The 24,932-nt window shown below is 45.1% G+C and overlaps 1 protein-coding gene across 16 annotated transcripts in view; it reads left to right on the forward strand.

The window, feature by feature from the left end:
* Positions 1-24,932, forward strand: part of SERGEF (secretion regulating guanine nucleotide exchange factor) — a 218,441-nt gene that overhangs the window by 146,979 nt on the left and 46,530 nt on the right. Inside the window, exon 12 of one of the 16 annotated variants that reach the window (XM_049712857.1) lies at positions 12,705-13,952. The exons of 13 other annotated variants lie outside the window; for them this stretch is intronic. In XM_049712857.1, the coding sequence (XP_049568814.1) occupies positions 12,705-12,736 (32 nt within the window). In that variant the 3' untranslated portion in view covers positions 12,737-13,952. Of the gene's footprint in view, positions 1-11,626; positions 11,894-12,704; positions 13,953-24,932 lie in introns of those variants that run through there. 2 more of the 16 variants (XM_033416171.2, XM_049712860.1) reach the window with 2 other exon arrangements.

Here is a 24,932-nt window from a genome sequence, read left to right on the forward strand (position 1 = left end):
CAGTCAGGCCCATGAGCCTGCTCTGTCCTTCCTTAGACAGGAGCAAGCTTTCTGAGTCTGAGTGGCACCCTGGTATCTCCCTATGAACGCCCAGACTCTCAGTGTTGCCTCAGTGTAGCACCCACAGGCCTCAGCTTGCACCAGGACCCCTAAATACCACCTACCCAGTGGCTGTCCCTGTTGCCTCTCGTCTCTGTAGAATCCCCTATTCCTCCCGGGTGCACCTAAGCCCTTAAATGCAGAACAGCTGTGACATTCATTCCAAAGTACTCTCCCTAGGCAAGGCTTCCGCAGCATTCTGTTTGCCCCTTTGATTATTCACAGATTTAGTCACTCATTAAGAAGCTGCACCATGTAATAGAAAGAGTCCTGGGCCAAGGGACCTGAGTACCAGATTAGCTGCTGTCTTCTTGGGCAGGCACTTTCCTTCTCTGGGCGTGCTTTTCTTTATGGATAAAAGAAATCTGTAAGATAATCTTCAAAGTCTCTTCCAGCTCTGACACTTTCTGAGACAGTGTCTTGTTCATAAAATTCATAAACTCACACCTTCACCCTAACATGGGGTTAGGGAATACTTCTAAGAGAAGACATGATGTTTGCGGTGGGTCTTCAAGGATGAGCAGGAGGAAGAGAAAGACATTCCAGGGAAGGGGATCAACATGGACAAAAGCATGCAGAAGACATGGCAAATTGGGGGAAAAGAGGGGATTGGGAGGGGAACAAAGCAGTGGGAAACAAGGCTGTGGGGATGCCTGAAGCCTGAGGAGACAGGACTTCATCCTCTGTGGTAACAAGGAGCAGGAAAGGTCTTAAAGCAGAGGAATGACTTGATCTGATCTGTTTTCAGAAGCAAATAGCTGGTCAACAAAGGAATCTTGGAGGAATGGCACGGGGTTTGATTTTGTGGCTGTGTAAGGTAACTAATTCGATAAGTTTGTGGTTTTCAGCTTGAGGCAAGGAAGATGCTGCTGCCCTTTTGGCCTCAGCACACTGGATGTCTGATTGTTACGACTAGGCATTGTGGCTCCTGAATCCCCATCAGACTTCTTGGCTGGGACTCTGCCCCATACTAGTTGCAACTCCAGTTCCACCCTAAGGCCAGTCCCTCCCTCTCCCCGTGGCAGCCAAGATGCTGACTTAGTCAGGAAGCTGTGCAGTGTGACCCTAGTGTGGCATGCATGCATATGCCAGTAGCCTCTTATGTGGCCTTTGTGCTTTGTCAGTTTTTTGAACCTGTTCACTTTATTCAGGCAGCACTTCTTAAATAAATTCTGCACATGAAGAGAATTTACTGTGATCAGTTGGGAACTGACTTGCAGAAATTTTCAGCAAATGGCATTATATAGCAAGAAGACAAAAAAAAAAACCCACAAGTAAAATGATAGGGACTCTTGGACAGATGCTTTTTAAAAATTTAATTTTGCCAAATGGAATGGATGGCCAAAGGCTTATAGGCTTCTACTATGGGAGGGGACTGCCTTTCTGAGGGAGGGGAGCAGAATTTTAGCTGATCTAATGTAAGAAGAGGCATAGGGGTCCTAGAATCACAGAATTTGAAGGTGGAGGGGACTTCAGAAATGACCTCATCCCCACAGAAGAGGAAATGAAGGCCTAAGTGAAGAAATGATTTGCCCAGAGTCACACAGCAAGTCAGAGGCTGAGCCCAGGATGCCAGCCCCCAGGTCCTGATGCTAGCTGGCACCACCACACCTCTTTGGAGACAGAGCATCAGCAACTTCTGAGGTGAGCTCCAGGGCCCCCACCCTTGTCACGCTGACCTGGCAGCCATGGCCTCAGGAGCCCTTGATTGGGCCCACTTCTGGGTAGTTTCTGCTACACATCCACACCGGAGGTACCATATCCTCCATTTCCCTCTGCTGCAGCAGCTCACAGGTTTTTAGCAAATTCAGTCTGGTAATAGACAGAAATTAGACCTGTTTCTTTCTATTTCTTAACTTTTGAGCCTCTCCCAGGGGTTGCTACATGAACTCAGTTGTAATTAGAAAAAACAAAAAGGTAAAGATTTCAATAATTCAGCTTTTGGGGGGAAGGTAAGGAGAAATAAGGGCCTAGGAAGCCAACAGAGGAGATTATCAACTCTCAAATAATCTTTAGGGACCATGATAACAGTAATAGTTGACATTATTGGTCCTTACCATGAACCATATGCAGTTTTACACAATATTAATTTATTCTTTACATCAACCATAAAGTAGGTACTGTTATTATACCTGTTGCACAGATAGAGGAACTAAGGCACAGAGAGGTTAAATAACTCAAGGAGAAGAACATTGTCCTGGGTGCTCTACAGTGTAAGGGTCTGGGTATCCAAAGTGGTGGATTCAGAATTAGGGAGTGATAGTCTCCCAAATTATCAATAAATTGATAAGAGATGAAAAGGGATCTCTTATGGCTGCCAAAAAGCTCCAGCCTCAGCCTGTGCCCATGAAAGCAAAGAAGGAGAGTGTTCCACTTTCTATGATAAAGAAAACTGGGAGGGTTTATATATACAAAGGATGATAAATCAGAAGCTAAACAGGGGTGGAAATGTGAGCTGAAGTCAACAGAGTAACACTTAATTGGGCATAAATGTAAGAGAGGGTGTTGACTGCCTCGATGATTCCTGGTCAGCTGGCACTAGTGAGGCGAAGCTGGGGGAGGTGGCTGTGGCTGTGTTCTCGGAAGGGAGTGTTTGAAACTGATACCTTCCAAACGCAGGACTTCCCATACTCTAAGGAAGATTTCTTTTTAATCTGGCCCTTTAGACTATTCAGATGCTTTTGTTAATCTTCTGGTTTTTTTGTGACTTTAAGTAAGTAAGATGCTTGCCCTTCAAGGGCTTTAATTGAACAACTATAAAAATAAAGATAATAATCTGGTCCCCCCCCCCCCGCTGCTTCTTGCTTCATAAAGGCTTCCTGATGTTGTAAAATGTATAACTGATTAGAAAGGAAAAGTAATCATTTTGCATAAAAAGCAAGATAGAATATCATAGTTTTAATAAATATTGTTTTATTATAATTCTCAAATGAATTCAGTGTGATTTAGTGGGGACACTAAGTCCATGACAGTTGCCTGACTGGGTTTCAGATCTCAGCCCTGGCATTTTCTAGCTGTGTTACCTTGAGTGAATTACAACCTTCCTGAGCCTCAGTTTTCCTATGTGGATAAAGAGAATGAGAATACTTAAAGCGTTATTATGACAATTAAGTAGGATAATATATGTAAAGGACCTGATACATGACACCAGCAGTACATAAAGATTTCTTTTGTTTGTTTGCTTTTTGTTTTTGCGATACGTGGGCCTCTCATTGTTGCGGCCTCTGCCGTTGCGGAGCACAGGCTCCTGACGCGCAGGCTCAGCGGCCATGGCTCACGGGCCTAGCCTCTCCGTGGCATGTGGGATCCTCCCGGACCGGGGCATGAACCCGCATCCCCTGCATCAGCAGGCGGACTCTCAACCACTGTGCCACCAGGGAAGACCAGATTTCTTTTTTTTTTAATCAATGCTAAATATTATCCCTTTTTTAAAAATTAATTTTTATTGGAGTATAGTTGATTTACAATGGTTTGTTAGTTTTGAAGATTTCTGTAACTCCACATCCTTGCCAAAACCGGGGCTGATCCAGCTACTAATTTTTACTAGTCTAATAGGTCCTATCAAAATAAAGATTTTGTTTCAGAGACAGAAACACTGCCCAGTTCAACCAGAGAAACAGACCCAGTAGGAGACATGTATTAAGAGATTTAATGCACAGAATCTACATGTACAACTCTGGAAGATGGCAAGTCTGAAATCCACAGGGCAGATCTTCAGGAAGGGCAGGCTGATGTTCCAGTCAATAAGCAGAACTTCTTCCTCAGGGACACCCCGGTTCTCTTCTTAAGGACTTTCAACTGACTGGCTCAGGCTCACCCAGATTATGTAGAATTAATCTCCTTTACGTATCAATAAAATCAACTGATTATAGAGGTTAATCACAGCTACAAAATACCTTCACAGCAACACTTAGTGTTTGATTGAATAACTGGATACAGATTGACACATAAAACTGACCATCACATAGTCCAACTTGTATTTTAAGAAAATCATTCTGGGGATGGGAGGAAGGCTGAGTTGAAGGAGAGAGAACCTGGAAGCAGAGAGATGCATAGAGAAACCAGAGCATTACCTTAAGGGAAGGGTGATTAGGACCTGAATTAAGTAGTGGCAGCTGAGGTAGAAAGTCAGAAGCGACTTAAAAGGCCACGCTCAGCTTGTTGGGACTAAGTGACCTGGTATGAACAGGGTTGAGAAGAGAAGGAGAAGAATGGGCAGGATCAGGGGTGGCACCGAGTTTTCTGCTTGGTAGACTGGGTAGATGTGTTGCCATTGACCGAGACAGGACATACACGGAGAGGAAAGAGTAGGCTTTAGGGAAAGTGATGGATTTATTTTTTAACATAACAAAGTGTGAGATGCCTGTGGAACACCCAAATAGAAGGACCTGGTAGGAGATTGGCATGAAGACTTTTAGCTCTTTAGAAAGGTCAGAGAGTTTCTGTAAAGAGAGGTTAGTGAAGCAGATCTACTTAAGTAGTTTTTTCTTCATGTATATATGGATAATGTTTCCGCTAAGTGGCTTTGGTACAGGGTGTGCTGTTGTGATGCCTTTGATAATGTTACATCAATGTAACCACTCTGTGATTATTCCTGCTGCTGCAGTAAGTTAGCCCAGAGCAGAGACTGCTTTTCTGGTCGACTTTTGCAGGGACCTACCCGTCTTACAAGACTTTCTCCCTAGAGGTCAAGATGCCATTGTGAGGGTTAGGTCCTCAGGAGGAGCCCATACCTATGAAAGCTCTGTCTCCTGAGGAATATCCAGGATGGAGTCACTAATTTCTGGGGAATGATCTGAAAGCACGTATACAAAGTATGATTAATGACTGCGTGCCAGCTCACAGCCCCCTAAAATAAGGCCAGCCCAGGCACGCTGTCTGGGAAGAAGCACCCTCTGCTTTCCCAATTTCCAATCCTAGACCTCCTCTGAACAGGTCTGCAGATAATGGATGGGGATTTTGTGCGCTGGGAGGTATGGGAACATGGGGAAGAAGAAGGAATGAACATTAACTGAGCATCTTCTATGTGCCATGCAGTATGCTGCGCACCTTCGATTAAAATGGTGACAACTAATGCTCACCAAGATTTGCCTTGGTGCAAATGGCTTGTATGGTGCAAATGGCATGTATGGTTTATTTTTTTCTATTTAATTGTCGCAACAACCATATAAGATGGGTACCATTATGAACCACATTTTAGAAATGAGGAAATCAAGGCAGAAAGATGAAGTGACTTGCCCAGGGTCGTACAATTGGTAGATATCTAAGGTGGGATTTGAAAAAATGTTCTGATTCTGTGCTGCCTCTCTCTGATACTGACACAGCCACTCTCCCCTCCCTGGTCCTGTCATTCAGGGGAGCAAGACTACAGGGTTCTTTCTCTAATAGTTCTTACAGATTTCTGTCTTCTCAACTTTAAGGAGCAGGTGGGTTGGAGGAAGTACTGGGTGGGGATTAGGACACACTTAGGTTCCTGTCCCAGCCTCTGTCTGACTTTGGACCTTAGACCTTAACCTTTTGTTAAGGTTCATCATCTATAAAATAGACATACTAACATCTGAGGATCAGATGAAGAAATTGCTAGGAAAGTGTTTTTGTAAACTTTGGGGGTTATTCTGTTGCATCTGTACCTACTGCCTTGCTTTTCAGAATATCCTCTTGCCTGTTATCTTCCCTAACCCTGACTCCTCTTATCCTTTATTATGATTTATGACATTTTTATCACTTAAAAGTCTCTGATAATCATGCCTTGAGGCAGGAGGCCACTAAAATTCTTATATAAATAATTTCACCTCCCTGGGCCAGCTGGAGGGGGCAGGGAGGTGTAGCAGATTTAGCAGCTGTTAAAGCTATAACCAAGAGAAGTCTTCTTGTCAGTCACAGGAGTGAATCATTCAAATGGCTGCTTTGCTGAGTCCTTCCCAGAGCCATAAGGCAAACTGGATAGCAGTGTTGCTTTCATCACTCACTAAGCCTAAAATGAAGCTCAGCTTCTTACTTTGAAACGTAGCAGGCATATATATTTGAAAGAGCATGGGTTCTGGAGCCAGCATTGCCACCTACTAGCTAAGTGACCTTGGGCAAGTCATACTGCCCAGCTGGGCCTCAATTTCCACATCTGTAAAATAGGATTGATAATACCTGCCTCACAGGGTCATTGTACAGCTCAGATGAGACCATGGGTGTAAAGGGCCCAGTGTGTACCAAGTGCTCATTAGACTCTCAGTAATTCTTGCTGCCCTGAGTCTCTGAGCTGTGGGAATGAGCACCTTGGGGAGGTCGATTTAATGAGGGGTGAAACAATCTGGTTTCCAGAGTGCAAAGGCAGAGGACTCAGTAATAGACATTTGAATCACAGTTCTATTTTTAGTTCCATCCAGCCTAAGGTTTAAAAATGTGGTGTCTTCACCAAGGGTGGAAGGTGGTGGGGAGGTGGTGGGATGAATTGGGAGATTGGGATTGACACATGTACACTAAAATGTATAAAATAGATAACTAATAAAAAAAAATTTTTTTAAACGTGGTGTCTTCCTCATGTGTCCCTTCCTCCTTTCTGTGTAAGCAGTGGAGGGTCAGGGTGAGGAGGGGGTTGCCCAGCATCTCCTGCCTTGGCAATGCTGTCTTTCTCCTCACTGGAATCCAGCACGGTCGCCTTGGTTACCATCAGCTTCAAGGGAATCGGTGCAAATGCTTGAACACGAGTGTTTTACTCTAGTCTTCAGTCTTCTAGTCTTTACTCTAGGTTCTCTCACTGCCAAACTGGCCTTCAACTTAAAACTTTGGAGGAATTTCATCCATCACCCCTGCTCATGTTCACAGTGTGGCTGACTTCATGAATTTAGGTTGCGGCAGTAAATATTTTTCCAGCAGGTCTTGTTCTCCAGAGGCACACATGCCCCACAGAGTCCGCCAGCCTCAGAGCTCTGGAGAGCCTCCTGGCGCTCATGCGACGTAGAAAAGGAATGCAGACTACTGGGCACCCAGGGGGCACATAAGAATAATAATAATAGCAAATGTTATTTCATGTCTTTCTTGCAGCACCCCTCTGGTAGGCTGGAGTATGGTTTAGTGGCTAAGAGCACAGGGTTTCAAAGCAAAGAGAACAGGGTTTGAATCCTAACTCTGCAACTTAACACTGTGTGGCCTGGGCAAATTACTGAACTCTGAGTATAGGTCTCCTTATCTGTCAACTGGAGGTAATAGTACTCATCCCACAGGGCTGTGAGGATGAGTGAAAGAATGCATGTAGAGCTCAGCACAGGGCCAGGTACATAGTAAGCACGAAACACAAAGTAACTGTGGCATCAGTTTTACAGCAGAGGAAACAGCAGCCCAGGAAGGTTAACTCATTTGTCTAAGATAGGCATTATCCCTATTTTATGTAAAAGGAAACTGAGGCTGAGAGGTCAAGGATCTTGCCCAGGTTATACAACTAGTAAGCAGCAGAATCTGAACTTTAAACCAGGTCTCCTGATGTTTTACCAGAAGCCTCTGGAAAACTGGAATAGATACCCCAAACCAGTTTATAACTGGCCCCCTGGTGGTGGAGCTCCAGCCCAGCCTCCCTTCTGCTGAATCCCTCTCTCTAGACATGGGTGCTGGTGAAACATGTGTGCGTGCACACACACGTTTGTATACAAATACATACATCTAAATGATGGAGCAGGAAAATGTCCTGGGAGACCATGATTCCCCAGAGTGTTCAAGGGATACAATGTTTTAGTTAATGGATTTTCTCAGAGTATTAACCCCTTGGCTTCAGTTGTTGTTGAGGGTCATTTTGAAATGCATTGCAGCCATTCACTTTCTCATGCTAGAAGGGGCTGTCCAGTGAGCATAATTAAATCCTCCTTAAATGAGAGAATCTTGGCAGAGTCTCCAGTCATCATTAGAATGACCAGTCGTGATGTTCAGGGCTCTAATAACAATCTGTACATCTGTCTGGGTCTCTTACACTCATTGTATCATTTAATCATGGCAACAGCCCTTTGTGTATGTTGGGAGTGAGGAGCAGGATGGGGACATAATTATCCCCATCTCACATGTAAGAGACAGGACTCAGCACGAATGCTTTATTGGGAATCATATAGCATAAGAGTAGCAGAGCTAGAACTGAAATGACATTTGCCAAGGTAGGGCAGTAAAGCAGAAAAAAAATGGTTTTTGACTCAGACACACCTGGGTTTAAATCTCAGTTTTGACATTTACTAATGGTATTGACCTTGAGCAAATTACTCCATCTCTCAGGTCCCAACATCTCTCATCTGTAAAAACAGGGAGAATAATAGTTCCCTTGCTGAAATTATTTTAAGGTTATTCCAAGTATATAATGCATGTAAAGCAGCTAGCGTTGTGCCTGGTCAGAGTCGGCCCTTAGCACATGGAAACTGTCATTATTCTGTCTCCTAGTCCAGTGCTCTTTCTGTTTTACCAAGATGTCCACTACTGTGATGTGGAAGGTTCAGGGGAAGGGACTGACCTGTCTTGAGCCCATCAAACTCTAGAAGTGCCTTTCTGAAGTAAATATATTCTCATTAGCTTAAGGAGGGTAGGTTTTTTTTGTTTTATCTCTTTCTAGTAACAGAGCCTGAGACAGATTTTTATTCATAGGTAAACTTAAATAATTTTACATCAATATAAGAGGTGCTGCAAAGCAATAAAGTATCATAAATGGATGTTACTGATAGTGAATGCTCATAGTCTGGAAATGCTTTTTGGATCATGTAGGTCTGTCTTTAAAAATAAAATAATAAAAAATTAAATAAATATAAAAATATGCATAGAATTTGAATAGGAGAACAGGAGACATTTCATGTAGGGTCAAAGGTATGAAGGTAAGACAGTGTAAGATATGCTTGACTAGAACAGAAACTGTAATATAAGGGGAGCATACATGATATGGTTGGGAAAAAAGGCTCATATATAGAGCTTCACATGTGCATGTAAACATACACATATTCCTCTCATCTCTTACCCATGTACATTGCTAACCTAAAGTCCTTAGTTGGAAGTGATCAGAGGCATTGGCCAAATAGATCTTACTGCACTCAGCCTTGATCTGTGGGAAGGCAATATGATATAGAAGAAAGAGCCCTGGACCAGGAGTTAGGAGATTCCAGAATTGCTCTTGGTTCCGCCCCCATCCAAGTGTGACTTGGATAAGACATGTAAGCTCCCTGGGCCTTACTCCTCATTTATAAAAATGAGCCACTTTCAGAAAATCCTTTGGAACTATTTATCAGGAGCCTTGAAGATGTCCATTCACTTTCATTTCTTAATTCATATCCTGAAACTGTCTCCTTAGGAAAGATCTTAAATATGGAAAGAGCTTTATGGTTAAAGATGTCGATCATAGTGTTTTATAATTATTACAATTAGAAGTTGCCTAAATGTCCAACAATTGGGATTAGATAAATTTATGGCCCATCTGCTTGATTAAGTTGGTCACATAAAAATGAAAACAAAAAGGCATATGTTAAAAAAAATACTGGGAAAATCATACTTCCCAATGCAGGCAACATTCGTGAGGTCCTCTGGGATTCTTCACAATCTGGCTCTAGCCATTCACACCAGCATCCCTGTGCCACTGCTATTTACCATATATGATGACCTTACTATGGTGACCTTAGGACATTTTCCTAACAAACGCCTTTCTCTTTGTATGCTTTTTTTTTTTTTTTTTTTTTTTTTTTTGCGGTACGTGGGCCTCTCACTGTTCTGGCCTCTCCTGTTGCGGAGCACAGGCTCCGGACGCGCAGGCTCAGCAGCCATGGCTCACAGGCCCAGCCGCTCCGTGGCATGTGGGATCCTCCTAGACCGGGGCACAAATCTGTGTCCCCTGCATCGGCAGGCGGACTCTCAACCACTGAGCCACCAGGGAAGCCCTCTTTGTATGCTTTTATATGTCCTGTTCATCCCTCCTGAAATGCCCTTCCCTCCCTTGTCCAGCAAGTGAACACCTGTTCTCCTTCTGGTCCAGCTTTAGATTTCCCCAACTTCTTAGAAAGAATCAATTGCTCCCTCATCTCTGTTCCTGTACATTTCCTAAGGGGCCTCTAAAACCTATGTATCATGTTAGTCTTCTGTGTCTATTTCTGTCTTTCTGTCTCCACACATAAACTGGACATCTCTTGAGGGCCATATCCCCAGTACTTAGCAGAGGGCCTGGCATTTAATGGGCATTCAGTACGTGTTGATTGAATTATTTTTCACTTTTTCTTTTTCTGTGTTTTCTGCATATTTTGTAATGACCCCGCTTATGCTCATAATGGAAGAAAAAACCAGTAATTCATTCATCCATTTATTTTTAAGGAGGTGACTGGCCTAATTCAAAGGTTCTCAAACCTGGCAGTGCATCAGAATCACCAGGAAAGCTTATTAAAATGCAAATTCCCACATCCCTAGACAGGCTTCCTGAATCCCAATGTCTAGGGCAAGGACCTGAATCAGTATTGTTAACAAGCCACTTGGTTATTGTGATGCTTAGCCATGTGTGGGACTCCTTGACCTAAGTACCTCTAAGGTGCTTTCAGCTTAGAGTCTTTCTCCTTCTTGGAGCGGCCTCCTGTCCCTTGCTGCCCCTGCCATGAGAGGCTTCACCATGAGGGCATTGTGGAGCAACAGGCCAGACAACAGAGAATAGCTGTAATAGCTGCATTTATTGAGCATCTGTTCTGTGCCAAGGACTGCTTGTTTTATCTGTACAACAATACTCTAAATCAGTTTCATTATCTCCATTTTACAGATGAGGAAACAGAGGCAAAGAAAAGTTGTATCTTGCCCAAGGTTAAGTAACAAGAATGCAGTGGAGCTCATATTTGAATTCAGTTCTGTCAGGCTTCAAAGCGCAGGAACCAGAACCTCCCTTACTGCCCCTTCTCTGCCTCCCACTGAAGGTATCCCGGCAGGGCCAGGTGCAGCCCTGCTGTGTGCAGATATGCCAGGTGGGGTGGGTGGGCCCTGGAGCCCCTGCCCTCTGTGCAGACGTGTGGGATTAGCATGCTTGGGCAGCCATGCGCCACAGAAGTGGGGACTCCTGCTCACCAAATGTGCTCTGACACCCACCCACCTGTTTACTGGGTGCAGTGAAGCAGCGGAATTCAATTTGCGGCAGTGACCTAAGAGGGGCTATTTTTAGTAAGAAAGTAGGTCAGGGGCTGCAGCGGTGCTGCCTGAGAAATGAGCAGCCTCCCCTCTCACCGGGAGGCTTGTTCACTTCTCACGCAGACGGTGTGGAGGTGCAGAAGGCAGACCCGACATCCTCACATGACTGCAGTCATAATTGTCACTGTGGAGCCACTTGGGGGAAACACACATACATCAAAGACACAGAGGTTCTTGTCTGGGTTTGCCTAGGTCCTGGCCCCAGTCTTCCTCAAGAGATTAGAATCCCTTCAGGGAACATCTCGAACATGATAGGAGGCTCATGTATTGTGCTCCTGCTACGATTTTGGGTTTGGTATGCATTATCTCATTTAATCCTTGCAAATACCTCTGCAAAGTAGATATTATTATCCCCATTTTGCAGATGTGGAAACTGAGTCACAGGGAAATTGAGACTTATGCAAGAGCACACAGCTCATGTGTAGTGGAGCCAGATTTTGAATCCTGTGTGAGACTTCAAAGCTGATAACCAGATGACCAGTTCATCAAACCATGCTAGAGGTGATTTTTTTAAATTACCACTCTACCTCTGCCCCATTTTGCTTGGTACTTCAGAGAAAGCAGTAGAGATGGCTTTCTCCAGCTGGACTTATCTGAGTCAGACAACCTACTCCTTCCAGGACAGGAAAGGGTACGCAGATGTCTTCCCCAGAGAGGAGAAAGTACCTTTCTACATACTACTGCCCAATCATTGAAGCCAGTAGTTGCCAAAAACAAACCAACCACTTGATTTCCCTGGGCCTGGAGTGTCTCAAGATGCTCTGTCCCACTGGCTCTGCCACATCTTAACTGCAGACCTGTGGCAAATTGCAGGGCACTCATTGGCGATGCACAGGCGGACACAAGCTTGTTAACAGAATGCAGTAACTGACACATCGTGATTCATTATGCGCAGCACGGAGGACTACAGCAGAAGCCCACTTTGTGGCCGATGGCTGCTGGCACCACCAGCCTTGAGAATTTGTTCCTGGCTCTGTTCTGGCTCTCCAGCTGGAAAGCACCATACCTTCAGGGCCAGAAGCAGTCTGAGGCTCCCGCCTTATCCTCCCTCCCTCCCTCCCTCCAGGCAAGGAGTGAGGATATTTCCCCTGTCCCCAGGCTGCATAATCTCTGAGGGAGGTTATTTGTTCACTCACTTATTCAACATATATTTTTGAAAATGTGCCATACATGTCACAGAGAACAAAACAGACAGTTCCTGCCCTCACAGAACTTACAGTCCCTCTCTGGGCCTCAGTTTACTTATCATCAAATGGATAGGGAAGAGAAAAGTGGATTGCTCAATCTCTTCTAGCTCTAAGATTTCAGAATCTATGATTCTGGATTATAGTGTCAATCTTAGTCATTTGTATCCAATGCCAAAGGGAAAAAAATGAAAATCTAGAATTTCAGAAGCAGATGGGAACCACGGACATAAGCTAGTTCAATTTCTTCACTTACAGATGAGAAAAATGAGGCTACAAGAAGAGCGTGACTTACCCAGTGGCAGAGCCAGGCTAGGGTGGCCAGTGCCCGCTGAGCCCAAGCCTCACCTCCAGCCTTCCAGAGGCTGCCTCCTCTCTCAGCACACTGATGACCCCCTCGCGGAACCCTTTCTACATCTGGCTTCTCTAACGCTGAACTTTCCTGAGTCTCTCCTACCTACATCGCCAACCCCTGCTTCTGGGCTCCCTTACCAGCCTCAGAGCCTGCGGCCTGGGAGTGGAAGAGGAAGGATTAGCTGTGCCTCAGAGGTAGCTAACCTGATAGCTGAGCCTCAGAAGGTGAATAGAATTGGATTCATTGTACCAAGACCTCCGAATAGATGGCCGAGAAGGAGTGGAAACAGAGCAGGTAGAGTTTGCTCTGAGCTCTCAAACAAGCAGATACAGACAAACCACGGTGAACCTAGAAGGGAAGGGGAGCCAGTGGCAGTGGCCGGGGAGCAGTTGCGCCGTGAGCTCACAGAAGCCGCGCAGAGGGGCCGGCCTCCCCTCGTGCCGCAAAGCCCCTCTGTACCTCTGCCCTTTGCCTGTGTCCTCCATTTAGCCCGTGGAAAGAATCTCAAGCGGGGAGGAAGAGAGGATCTTTCTGATGATCTAGTGGGGCGAGGGGATTGAGTTCACAGCAGAGAGGTCCGCAGTGGGAGGCACAGCACTTTTTCAGTGACCAGAATGTCACTCTGGGTGGGGAAGATGCTGTGGGTAGACAAGTCTGTAGCCAGCTCCTAAAGTGCCTGTTTGTCTGTGGCTTTCCCCTTCTCTCCATCACAGTCTGGGAACCAGTACCTTGAAGCACTTGATTAATTAATAAGTTTTCTGCACTATAATGATCCCCTAGGTTGGAGGTGCTCAGAGGTAGGAGGGTAGGTCAAATGTAGGTCAGAGGCGAGCAGAGGATGAGAATACTGTTCTTGATTATGAAAACCTATATCCATTTTGTGTATCCATGTATAATTTTAGTCTCTTAAATTGATCTGTATTATTTTCCACACTGTACTTTTGTAGAACATAATTTTCCAGTAGGCATGTAACATCATTCTCAAAGAACTACCTAATGCATGTACATAAACTATGCCATATGTGCACTTATAAATGTATATATCATGCTTAAAAATAAATCATTCTGAATTTTTGAAAAATGACTTCAAGTCACTTGGCTGTGAGGTGGAAACATAAGTCTGAAGCATTGACTCTTGTGTGTCCTTGGGCTGCTCACTTTCCCTTTCTGCCCCTCTGCTCTCATACCTACAGAGTGAAAGGGTTGGATCAGTGTGGTTTTGCTCACCTGGCCTGTGAACCAGTTCTGTCGAATCACTTGAGATGATTGTTAAATGAACAGATTACTGGGCCCAATTTCAGATCTGTAGAATTGGGAATTGAGTACTTGCAAATTTTTAGTTCTAACAATCCTCCAGGTGACTCCAGGTCATGCAGCCAGGTTTGGAATAGTTATCTTCCAAGAACCCCACTGGTTCTGTTTTAGAATCCTCTGCCTTCTCTTTCTTGCTCAGTTTTCTTGATTTTCTCTAATCCTTTTTTTCCCTAGAGAGCTCCCCTCACTAGACTGTGAACTTCTCAGGAGCAGGGCCACATCTTGCCCACCTCTGTATCCCTGGAATCCAGTACAAAGCCTGGCACACAGGAAGTGCTTAGTAAGCAGAAGGAGGGAATGAATGGGCTTTCGTGGCTTCGCTACCATTTGTGCACATCCAAGTAGTTTCCATAATTTTTCCTGTAGACTCAGTCATTATATATCTTCTGATATGATAAAATGAAAAAAAAAAACAGATTTTGGAAACTAACAAAAATGGATGTGAATCTCAGTTCTACCTCTTCTTGTATAGTAATTTATTCCAAGTCATTTAATCTCTTTAAACTGCAGATTCCTTGATTGTATAATAAGGATAATAGCACCTGTTGCTCAAGATTGTTGTGAGGATTAACTTACTACATGAGCATATGCATGTAAAAGTGCTTGACATTAAGTAGGAACTCAGAGACTTTAGTTGCTTTCTTCCTTTACATGGAAGAAACTCATAAGACTCAGAAGAATGGATCATCCCCAAGCCAGCCACTGAGGATGAAATATGGTCTTTTATCATCCCCTGGCTTCCCGGGACCCTGAGGCTCTGACTGAGGTCCAGGCCTTGCTCAGTCCTGAGCACATCAGAATTCGGACTTAGAATCTCCTGACTCCAAATGCAGTGTATTCTCTCTATTACTCTGCTACAGGGAAATAGAAAAAGAAGTAGCAAAAGAAATTCAAGGAACTATTATAGATTTGGGTTCCCCATGCAGGCCTGATGTCTGGGCTTGCAGTGAGAAACCCAGGTTCATTTAGAGGGGTTAGTTTCCAGGGCCAAAGATCTTTGGGTTGGTTTTGTTAGCACATCAGCTCCCCTCTCCACACACTCTGGGCTGGAACTGCCACAGCATGCTGCTTTCCATAAAAGTCTTTTTTTTTTGGCCGTGCCCCTCGGCTTGCAGGATATTAGTTCCCCGACTAGGGATCGAACCCGTGCCCTCAGCAGTGAAAGCGCAAAGTCCTAACCATTGGACCTCCAGGGAACTCCCCTTAAAAGTCTTTTTCAAACCAAGTCCAGCTGTTTTATCCCCCAAAGGGCAGCCAGATTCGTTGTCCTCTGGGAAAAATGGAAAATGGTTATCCCTCCCCACGATGCCTCCAGCACCACAATAACAACAACAGCCGCCCTTTACCAAGTGCCTCCTGTGCTGAATCTTCCCTGTGCTGACATCACTACAGGGGAGTAGGTTGTCATTAAGACTGTAGACTTCAGAGTTAGACTGAGGTTCAAGTCCTGGCCCTACGATGTTCTAGCCAACCCTCTCTGAGTCTCAGTTTCTTTATCAGCAAAATAGGATTAGTAATGTATACCTCATAGTACTATAAGGACTGTGTGAATACCACATGCGTGGTACTTCACATAGTGCCTAACACATGGTAAGGAAATCCTCCATCAATGTTAACTGTGGTGATGATGACCCATGACAGTGATGGTGACAATGCCATGATCTCTTGTTCTATAGAAGATAGGCCATCATAGTAGATACTAGAAGGATGAGGAGAGATGGCAAAAAAACCCAGTAGTTCCTAAGACAAACTCAAGAGAACCTCAGGAATGGTGTTGGAAAGGAACATGGTGTTATTGGTTGGAATAAATGAAGGGAAGAGCTGTGTTTTACTTATTCATTTAGTGTATTTTTATTGACTACCTACTATGTGTCAGGCCTTGTGCTAAAAGCTGGAGATACAGTAATGATACAACAGATATGATCTCTGCCTTCAAGAAGCTTACAGTCTCATGGGGGAATCAGACACTATTAAAATATTTACACTAGGGTAATTATTAAAATAATTATAAAATTACAAACTAGGATAAATGCTATGAGATAAAGGGACAGGTTGCCATGAAAGTATATAACAGGGGTCCTGACCTACTTCAGGTGCTCAGGGATAGTTTTACTGAGCAAGTAACACTGAGCTGAGATTTGAAGGATCATTAGGAGTTTATTAGGTGAGGGAGTGAGTGAAGTAGAGAAAAGCTTCCTAAGCATATGGACCAGTATGGCCCCTAAGGTGAGAGGTAGCTTAGTGCTTTCAGAGAACTGAGAAGGTCAGTGTGACTTCAGTACAGAGAGTGGGGAAGAGTGTGAGACTGGAGAGGGAGATCAGGGCCTCCTTATTCTATGATCATGGGGACCATTGAAGGATTTGGAACAGAAGTTATTATACATGTGTGTTGCACATGTGGGGAGTGATATGACCAACTTGGTATTTATAAGAGGTCTTTTTGGCAGTGGTGTTGAGAATGGGTAGGAGGGTACAAAAGTCACTGTTGGGAAACCAGGTAAGAGGAAGCTTTGCATTAGTCCCTCCTCAAAATAACGCTGGATTGGGCTGAGTAGTGACATCAGAGGTGAGGAGGGAGAAGGGGTTTGAGATATTTAGGAGGTAAAATTGGCAAGACTTGATGATGGACCTATGAAGAAAGAGGAAGTAGGAAGGACAGCTCCCAGGTTTCTGGATATACAAATGAATTATGGCCCTGCCATGCTAAGCTTAACCAACCAAACAAACAAAAAAGCTGAAAAAGATAAGACCAGATTTGGGTAGAAAGATCTTGATCTGCTTTTGAACACATTGCGTTTGAGGTGCCTTTTAGACATCCAGATGTAGGTGATCCATGCCTGGGGCTGCCATGGTAGGACACAATAACCTTGAAATGCCTTTGGGCGCTCTGACCCAGATCCAACCTCTCTGGGGGTCAGGCTTGTTTAGTCCGGTTGGTCTGAGGACTCATGATTTGCTTCTCACCCTTCGTGGTTCTGTTTCCTTACCAGAATATCCTGAAAAGGGGTGTCAAGAGAGAATTCAGCCCAAGGGAGGGGTACAAACAGTCTGGGGAGAGAGTCAGCTTCCCCAGGGGAAACAATTCAGATATTGATACATATTGTCTTAGGTGTTTATTTCCCCAAATCTGTGGTTGAGATATTTGTGTTTGATGTGTGTGCATTTCTTTATTCATTTATTAATTAAAATATTTTCTATTAATATCTATCTACAATATGGCAGGCACAATGCCAAGTCAGAAAGGACCCCTGGTTCTTTGGGAAGTGTCATCCCCAGAACCTTTCTGGCATTGCTGTTCTTGTGATCAGAAAGAAACCACATAGGATGCTGCCCTTTTTCTGAATACTAAATCTCCAGGATGCTGACTGCTGACTTTTATCAAGGGGCCATGTCCTTGACTTCAGAGAGTTGGTTCGTCAGGGGCTCCCTCTGCAGCTGAGACTCCCACATCTGTCTCTGGACTTCCTCTCTTTCGCAGAGTCTCCCTAGACAGGATCTGCATCAATGCCAGTTCTTTACTGTGAAAGGGGCACAGCTGGGCAGCCTGAGCTCCAACCCCCCCATGCCCACGCCTGGGCCACGTGTTCCTATTTGTTGTCCGCGAGCATCTTTCTGTGTCCAGGTGATGGCGAGAGAAGTGGCAGTGCAGGCTTTGTGTCCTCGTCTGAAATGGCCGAGGAAGTGGGACTGGGGGGCAGAGGGGGGAGAGCAGAGGAGTGACTCATTCAGCCCTGGCACCACGTGATAGGATCTGCGAATACCCATGTGCAGCAGATACATGCTGTAAGAACATTTGCCTTGTGAAAATCTAAACTCACGAGCCACATGAATTCAGGACAGTGATTACCATCATGAAAGTGAGCACAGTGTCCTTTCAAAAATCCTCTAGTATGTTTAACATGCAGTGCAGTGAGGGAGGGGAAACACTATGCCAATTTAGGCACTTGGGGGAAGCTGACATTCCCTATGTCAGTGGAACAAAGAACTTTGTACAACTGGAGTGGATGGTGAGCCTCTGTTTAGGCGAGATGTTCCTGCAGAGGGTGACCATATGTCAGGAGGGACAGAGAGACTCCTTCCCAGGGTGGGATGGTAGACTGAGAATTGCATCTCTAAGATTCTCTCATTCTTGGCTTTGCTTTTCATCTTGAAAAGTAAGTCTGCCTTAGGCAAGTCTGCCAAGGATGGAAGTGTCCTTGAAGTCAGAAGGACCTTGGCTAAATCCCAGCTCCGCCTTTCCTAACTGTGTGACTTGGGCGAGTTGCTGTCTGAACCTCCTTCTCCTGGTCTGCAAAACCAGGTCCATAATACTTCGCAAAGTGTGTGTACAAGGGTCAAATGAGTTAAGCCTAGCAGCCAGCACCCCAGGATATAAGACAGGGGAAAGCTTTGCGGAGCCCCTAATCAGCGGATCAGCTGTCAGCGCTGGTGTGTGCGCACGGCCTGGGTCTGCACACTCTGGTCAGAGAGAACATTCGTTGCTCCCCAGAGCACAATGCAGGGCATGTGCCAGCTCTCTGGCAGCCTGGGGCTGGGACACACTGTCCTATTTCTGCCTGAGGAGACATGGGCTTAGCAAGCAGTTAGCCCACCTGGCTTAAGTTTCCCCAGAGAACTCAGGCCTCATTACAGAGAAATCCTTTCAGGTTCCAAGGGTGGCATGTTGCTGCATTCTGACCCCTGTAAGAATTCTGGCTATGTCGCCTTCTCATGCCAGCTCTTTCCTAAAGCTGATTTTGTGAGGAGTTATTTTCCTAATGTGTTGGATAAAATCCTGATGCATGTTTCTGATGGTGTCTTAGGAGGTTCACACTGTTTTTATTTTCCAGGGGAGCATTAACGAGTTATGGACTAGCCTTTGGATGGAGCTAGCACAGTCACTGTCAACTCAAGGCCATTTGCTGCCTGCAAAATTCTTGGTAGCCCAGGCATGGCTCTGGCTTCATTGTCACCATCTAGCACACGTGAATCATGCCATCCCGAAGACACTTGTCCCGGTTCAGGGTGCCTATCACAGTCATCACAGTTTCCATCTGCACATACAATGCAGATTCATATTCATTGGTTATTTTCTCCTCCAACATCCCTGCAGGCTCTGTAGGGTAGAGTTCTTGGCCCCTTTATTCAGATTAAGAGAATATGGCTCTTGCAAGGTACCGTAATTTGTCTGACGTCACGCAGCTGATTATTGGCAGAGCTGTTTTTCAAATCCTGGTCTTTTTAAGGGGCAGCCTGACAGGGTGAAACACCATCCAGCATTTGCATCTCATCTATGACATTCATGAGCTTTGTGACCTTGCACATACTAGTCATTAGTATTATAAATGGTTATCAACATTAGTGGTAACAGTGAAGTTTCCAAAGCATCCAGCATGGTGATAGGTGCTCTACACCTTATCTCATTGCATTCTCCCACTAGACATTAGAGATGGGTTTTATTATTATCTGTTTTACAGATAAGCATCCTGAAATTCAGAGAGCTAGAGTAACTTGTCTGAGCCTCAGTTTCTCTATAAAATAAGGATATTAATACCTCCCTGGGAGGGTGATTACGAGGACTGAATGAATGTGTGTAAACTGCGTAGCACAGGGCCTACAATGGATGAGGCACTCAATCAATGCTTCCTTCCTTTCTCTAGTTCCCCCTCTGACTCCTAATCCAGTGGTCTTTCCATTGCATCCCATTTAATCCATTTAGAAGCTGAGGTCATGCTGAAGTCCTTTCATAGCTTTCTCTCTCACTCTCTTCCCACCCCCCAGAGGCCACTTCAAGTCTCTGATCTGAGCTGTCTGTCAGATACCACCTCTTTAGTCTTCTGCCAGTTCAGGAAGCACCATCGTTTCCTGGCATGCTGCTCCACACCCCTGACATTTGCCCCAGGGCTATATGTGCTGGAACCCTAAAGCCTGCCCTGGCCTCTCCAGCTGAAGGACACTCCCCTTTCCCGACTTTCTTTAAGGCAAACTCAGGTGGTTTTCTTTATTTTGGCATCTTGCCTGAAACCTTCATGTTGTTATGTTGTGTTTCATGAGGGCTGGCAAAAGGCAGTAACCTGGAACCCAGGTCTCCTGACTTCCAGCGTCATGTTCTACAGCTTATTATTTAATGTTTAAGAAGCATATGCAGTAGGTCATGGGCAAAAATAGGAGCCCTGTCTTTGGGGATCCTCAGAAATGTATTTCTTTGGCTCTCAATAAATGTTTATTTAGCACCCGCTCTCAGCCGGGCCCTGGGTGTGGCAGTGAAGGAAGCACGCGGGTCTGTCTTTCACGGAGCTTTCCCAGAGTTCACATTCTAGGGTGGGAGGTAGAGAATAAAAACGTGAAATAAGTTGGAAAGATAATTTGAGATTTTAAGTTTCATGAAAGAAATTAATTGGGCTGTGGGATAGAGAGTACCTGGCAGGTGTTTTGTGCACTGTGGTTAGGTAGGGTGGTCAGGGAAGGACTCCTTGAAGAGCTGCCATTTTGAGCTGAGATCTTCAAGGAAAAGCTGGGGCAGGAGGATTCCAGGCTGAGGGAGCAGCGAGAACAAAGACCCAGGGGTGGAAAGGGCTTGGCTGTTCTAGGAGTGAAATGGAGATCTGGACGACTGGGACACAGCATGCCAGAGGGAGGAGGGAGGAGGGAAGATGGAGAAGGTCGGGAGCTAGAGGATGTTGGGTCCCGGAGGCCAGAGAGTTTGCGTTTCTAGATCTAGTGGGAAGCCACTGAAGGGCTTTAAGCAGAGGAGTGATGCAATCTGAAAGAAAGCTAAGTGGAGAATGGATTGTAAAATGTGAACGAGGAAGCAGAGATACCAGTTAGCAGGCTGTTACAATAGCCCAGGAGAGTTGACAGTGGCCTGGACTGGGTTATGACAGTGGAGACAGAAGCACATCAGTTTGTGATTATGTTGAAGTTAGGACAGCAGGGCTTGGTGAAGGATTAGATGAAATAATCCATTCTGCTCAATCTATTCAGTACCATTTAGCATAAATCAAAGTGATCCCTAGTTTCAGTTCCTAAACTGGGGGTTGAGGGGGACGACAGACATCTGGCGGTGGGTAGACTGGAGAGGTGACGGACCTGACTGCCAGGATGTACCTCTGCAAGTTTGAGAGACCAGAGACAGAGGCTAGTCCTTGCATCTCTGAAAGACAGCTTGGAGGAGTGAAAAGGGGAGATTTTTCAAAGAATTCATTCGTTCAGCAGTCCTATAGCAAGTGCCTTATCCGTGGCTGGTGTTCTGCCGGTGGTGAGTAAGATAGGGCTCTGCTCTTCAGCACCTCCCTTCTCTTGGGGGAGATAGAAATGTAAACAGACAAATCTCAGTGAGTCGGGATAATGACAGAGGGATGAAAAAGGGGATGTGGGAACATGAAGGAGAGGACTTTTCATAGGGGAAGTAAGGGAAGGCCTCACAGAGAAATCGGGCATCAAAGGGGTTAGGAGGAAGAACATTCCAGAAAAGGGAATAGCATTTGCAAAGGCCAGAATCCTGAAAGACGGCGGTATATTCAAGAAACAGAAAACAGCTGAGTGTGGCTGGGGTTTAGAGTGTATGGTGGGGAGGAACAGGCTGGTATTTAAGGTTGCTGACTGCTCTGCCAAGTGCCTTGTGTGCCATATTGAGTGTATCGGACTTGATCCTTTACACATCCAGGGACCAATGGAGGTCTTAAAACCAGGGTCTAGATAATGGAAAGCACATAGCTGCCCCATACCTGCTGCGTCTGGATGCAGCCTCAGGAGTGTTCTTACCACAGCTCTCCAGGCAGTCACTTCCCGTCAACCAGAATTGGCAGGGGATGAGGCCTATTTGCCATTCCCGCAAGAAGATGAGTCTGTGGAGGAGTTCAAAGAGAGAAGTGTTCTAGGACCGAAAACTACCTTTTATAGTTATCTCATCAGCCACAAGTATAAATTACCTACATTGTGTAAGACCTGGAGGACAGTCAGAGAGAACCCAGCGTCCCTGCTGTTGACGGGAGAGTGGCTATTGGGCCAACAGAAGAAATAACGATCTAGCCTGAAGGAACATATTTTTGAGTGTGGCCATGGTTGTATGAACTCCAAGGGGGCAGTGCTGAGGCAGAAAGTACCAGGCTTTCAAGGAACTCTGGTCCACTAGCCCTTGAATGGATGCACTTGACCTGTAGGGAAGTGCAGTATTTTAATAAATGCAAGGCCTTCTTGTCCAACTGACATTGGTCTCTTTCCCCAGGAAGCTCTTTTGAAAAGACCATGTAGCTCCTTTGAAGAAGGTAAAATATCCTGGGCTGAGAAACCAGGAAATAACCATTAGTCTAAGAGTTCAATGGTGGCCGTGATTGTCCTTGCCAGTTCCATATCCCTGGCACCCAGAACGGGACCTGGCACACGGTGTGTGCTTGGTGATGTTTGTTGAGTAAATTAACTAGGAGAGAAAATAACCAACCAACCAACCAACCAAACATCCAACCTGGCTTCTAATCCCAGCTCTTGAATTTCATTTCTCTTAACTATACAATGACCTGGTTGGTCCCTATGGCCCTTCACATTCTGCTGTCCTAGGATTCGAAGTTGATGAATAGAATGGTTTAGAGCAAGCCAAGTCATCACTCATATTTCTGATATGCCTCAAATTTAATCAGAATAAAACATCAAAATGAAGCAACACTTTACAACATCTCAGATATGCCTTCTAAAAACAGAACCTGCGTCTGTCTCTGAGTTGTGAAGAAAATGTATTAGGTTATATTAAACAGCAAGATTGTCCTTTTTGTAGGAAAGAAAATGAATTAAATCTTGTCTTCCTGACTGGGGATTTTAATTGGGATTTGAGTCAATTTGATCTAAATTTGAGCATCCATCCAGAAAACATTTATTGACATCTGCTATGAGCAGGGCTTTGTGCTAGGCATGTGGGAGAGAGGAAGATGAACAAGACACAAGATGTACAAGAGCCTTCTAGGCAGAAACTGACAGTCTAGTCATCAAGATAAAACATATACACACTTGACTGTGACCCCAGGTAGACTGAGAATCAACGGGGACTGGACTAGGGGAGATCAGAAGAGGAGACCCCTTCAAGCACATCATACAGGCAGGAAGTCTACCTCTTAACACACCACGTAGGGCTCAGAATTCACCGAGCCACCGTGGCCATGAGGATGTGCTCAGGGGCTGCCCAGAGCTCCTGGTTATTAGCCTACAGCCACCAAGTCGAGCTCCTCAGCACAAGCTGTTGTTGGCAGGGAAAATCACCTCAGGCATTCAGCCATTGGCCTTTATGAGCAATGGGTACACTGCGCCGCCAAGCTCAGTGGCCCTTTTTTATGACTCACATCCTTGGGGCCAATTCAAAGAAAAAGTTGTTCACTGCAGCAGGAATTCATATTTTTTCTTTTGCCCATGTTACCCTTTCTGCCTCGGCTCCCACTGAAATTCAAAATCTAACTAAAACGGGAGCATGTGCTTTCTGACATTCATTCAACAACCATTTGTCAAAACCTTCTCTGGGCAGGGCCCTGTGCTAAGTGGTAGGAGACTTATGCAGGCCCTGCCCTGAGGGAGCTGACAAAAGGCTGCAAGGACCAGGCCCAGGGAGAACTGTGATACCAGCTGTGAGAGGGGGCAGATGAAGTGCTCGCAGTCAGAGGGGAAAGAGTTTGCTTTTAGGCTTTAAAAAGGGAAAACCTAAAAGAGATCCATGGGATTTGGACCTCAAAAAATGTAGGGATCATACATATTGAAATAGATGTAGTAGGTTTTCTAAGATAAAATAATGACAAAAGCATTGAGGGAGCAAAAAATTTCCAGGCATGTTTAGGAAACTGGGAATACTTCAGTTTGACTATAACAAAAGGAACATAAAGGAGAATAATGCTTTTTAAAAAAAAAAGTTGGGGCCTGAGTCAGTTTAGGCTGCTATAACAGGGTACCGTAGACTGAGTGACTTAGACAACAAACGTTTATTTCTTACAGTTCTGGAGGCTGGAAGTTCAAGATCAGGGTGACAGCATGGTCAGGTTCTTGGTGAAAACCCTCCTTCTAGTTCACAAATGGCCTTCTTGCTGTGTCCTCACATGGTAGAGAGCAGAGAGAGAGAGAGAGAGAAAGCTCTCTTTCTTTTTATCAGGGCACTAATCCCATCATGAGGGCCCCACCCTCATCACCTAATCACCTCCCAAAGACCCCATCTCCAAACACCATCACATCAGGGATTAGAGTTTCAACGTAATGAATTTTGGGGGGACACAAACATTTAGTCCATAGTAGGGCCAGATTATAGAGGGCCTCCTTAGATGTTCCAGGGTAAGGTAATTATATATTTAATTCTGTAGGCAATCAGATGTCACTAATAGTTTTTAAGCAGAAGTGTGCATAAAATCCTAGGGTTGGAAAGGACTTTGGAGATGATCCAGTCCAGCCCTCCATCTCACACATGAAGACTGAATCCCAAAAAGGGGAAGTTACTAACCCAAGGTCAGACAACTAGTTAATGATGGAGCTGGAGCCAGGGCCAGCACCATATCCAGATCTTCTGGCTTCAAATACAGTGGTCTTGCCCTCTGTGATGAGATCTGTACCTTGGGAAGATAATGCGGCTTTCTAGTGGAGGGAGACTGGGAAAGGAGAGGCAAGCAGCAGTCAGAGCTTTGGGAGACTTTTGTATAAAGTTTGGATGAAAGGCAACACCTGAGGTCTTTAGGGCCTTGGCAGTCGGCTGACAAGGAAGGAGCTGATGGGGGAGAAACTCAGAAGTCCAGCCAGTGGAGCTTGGGTGAGGAAGGCAGATGGAAGGGAGAAGTCCACTTGTACTTGCTTCGGCTGCTGTTCTTTACTGAGTTGTC

This window comes from Orcinus orca, chromosome 8, assembly GCF_937001465.1.
Source record: "Orcinus orca chromosome 8, mOrcOrc1.1, whole genome shotgun sequence".
NCBI lineage: Eukaryota > Metazoa > Chordata > Mammalia > Artiodactyla > Delphinidae > Orcinus > Orcinus orca.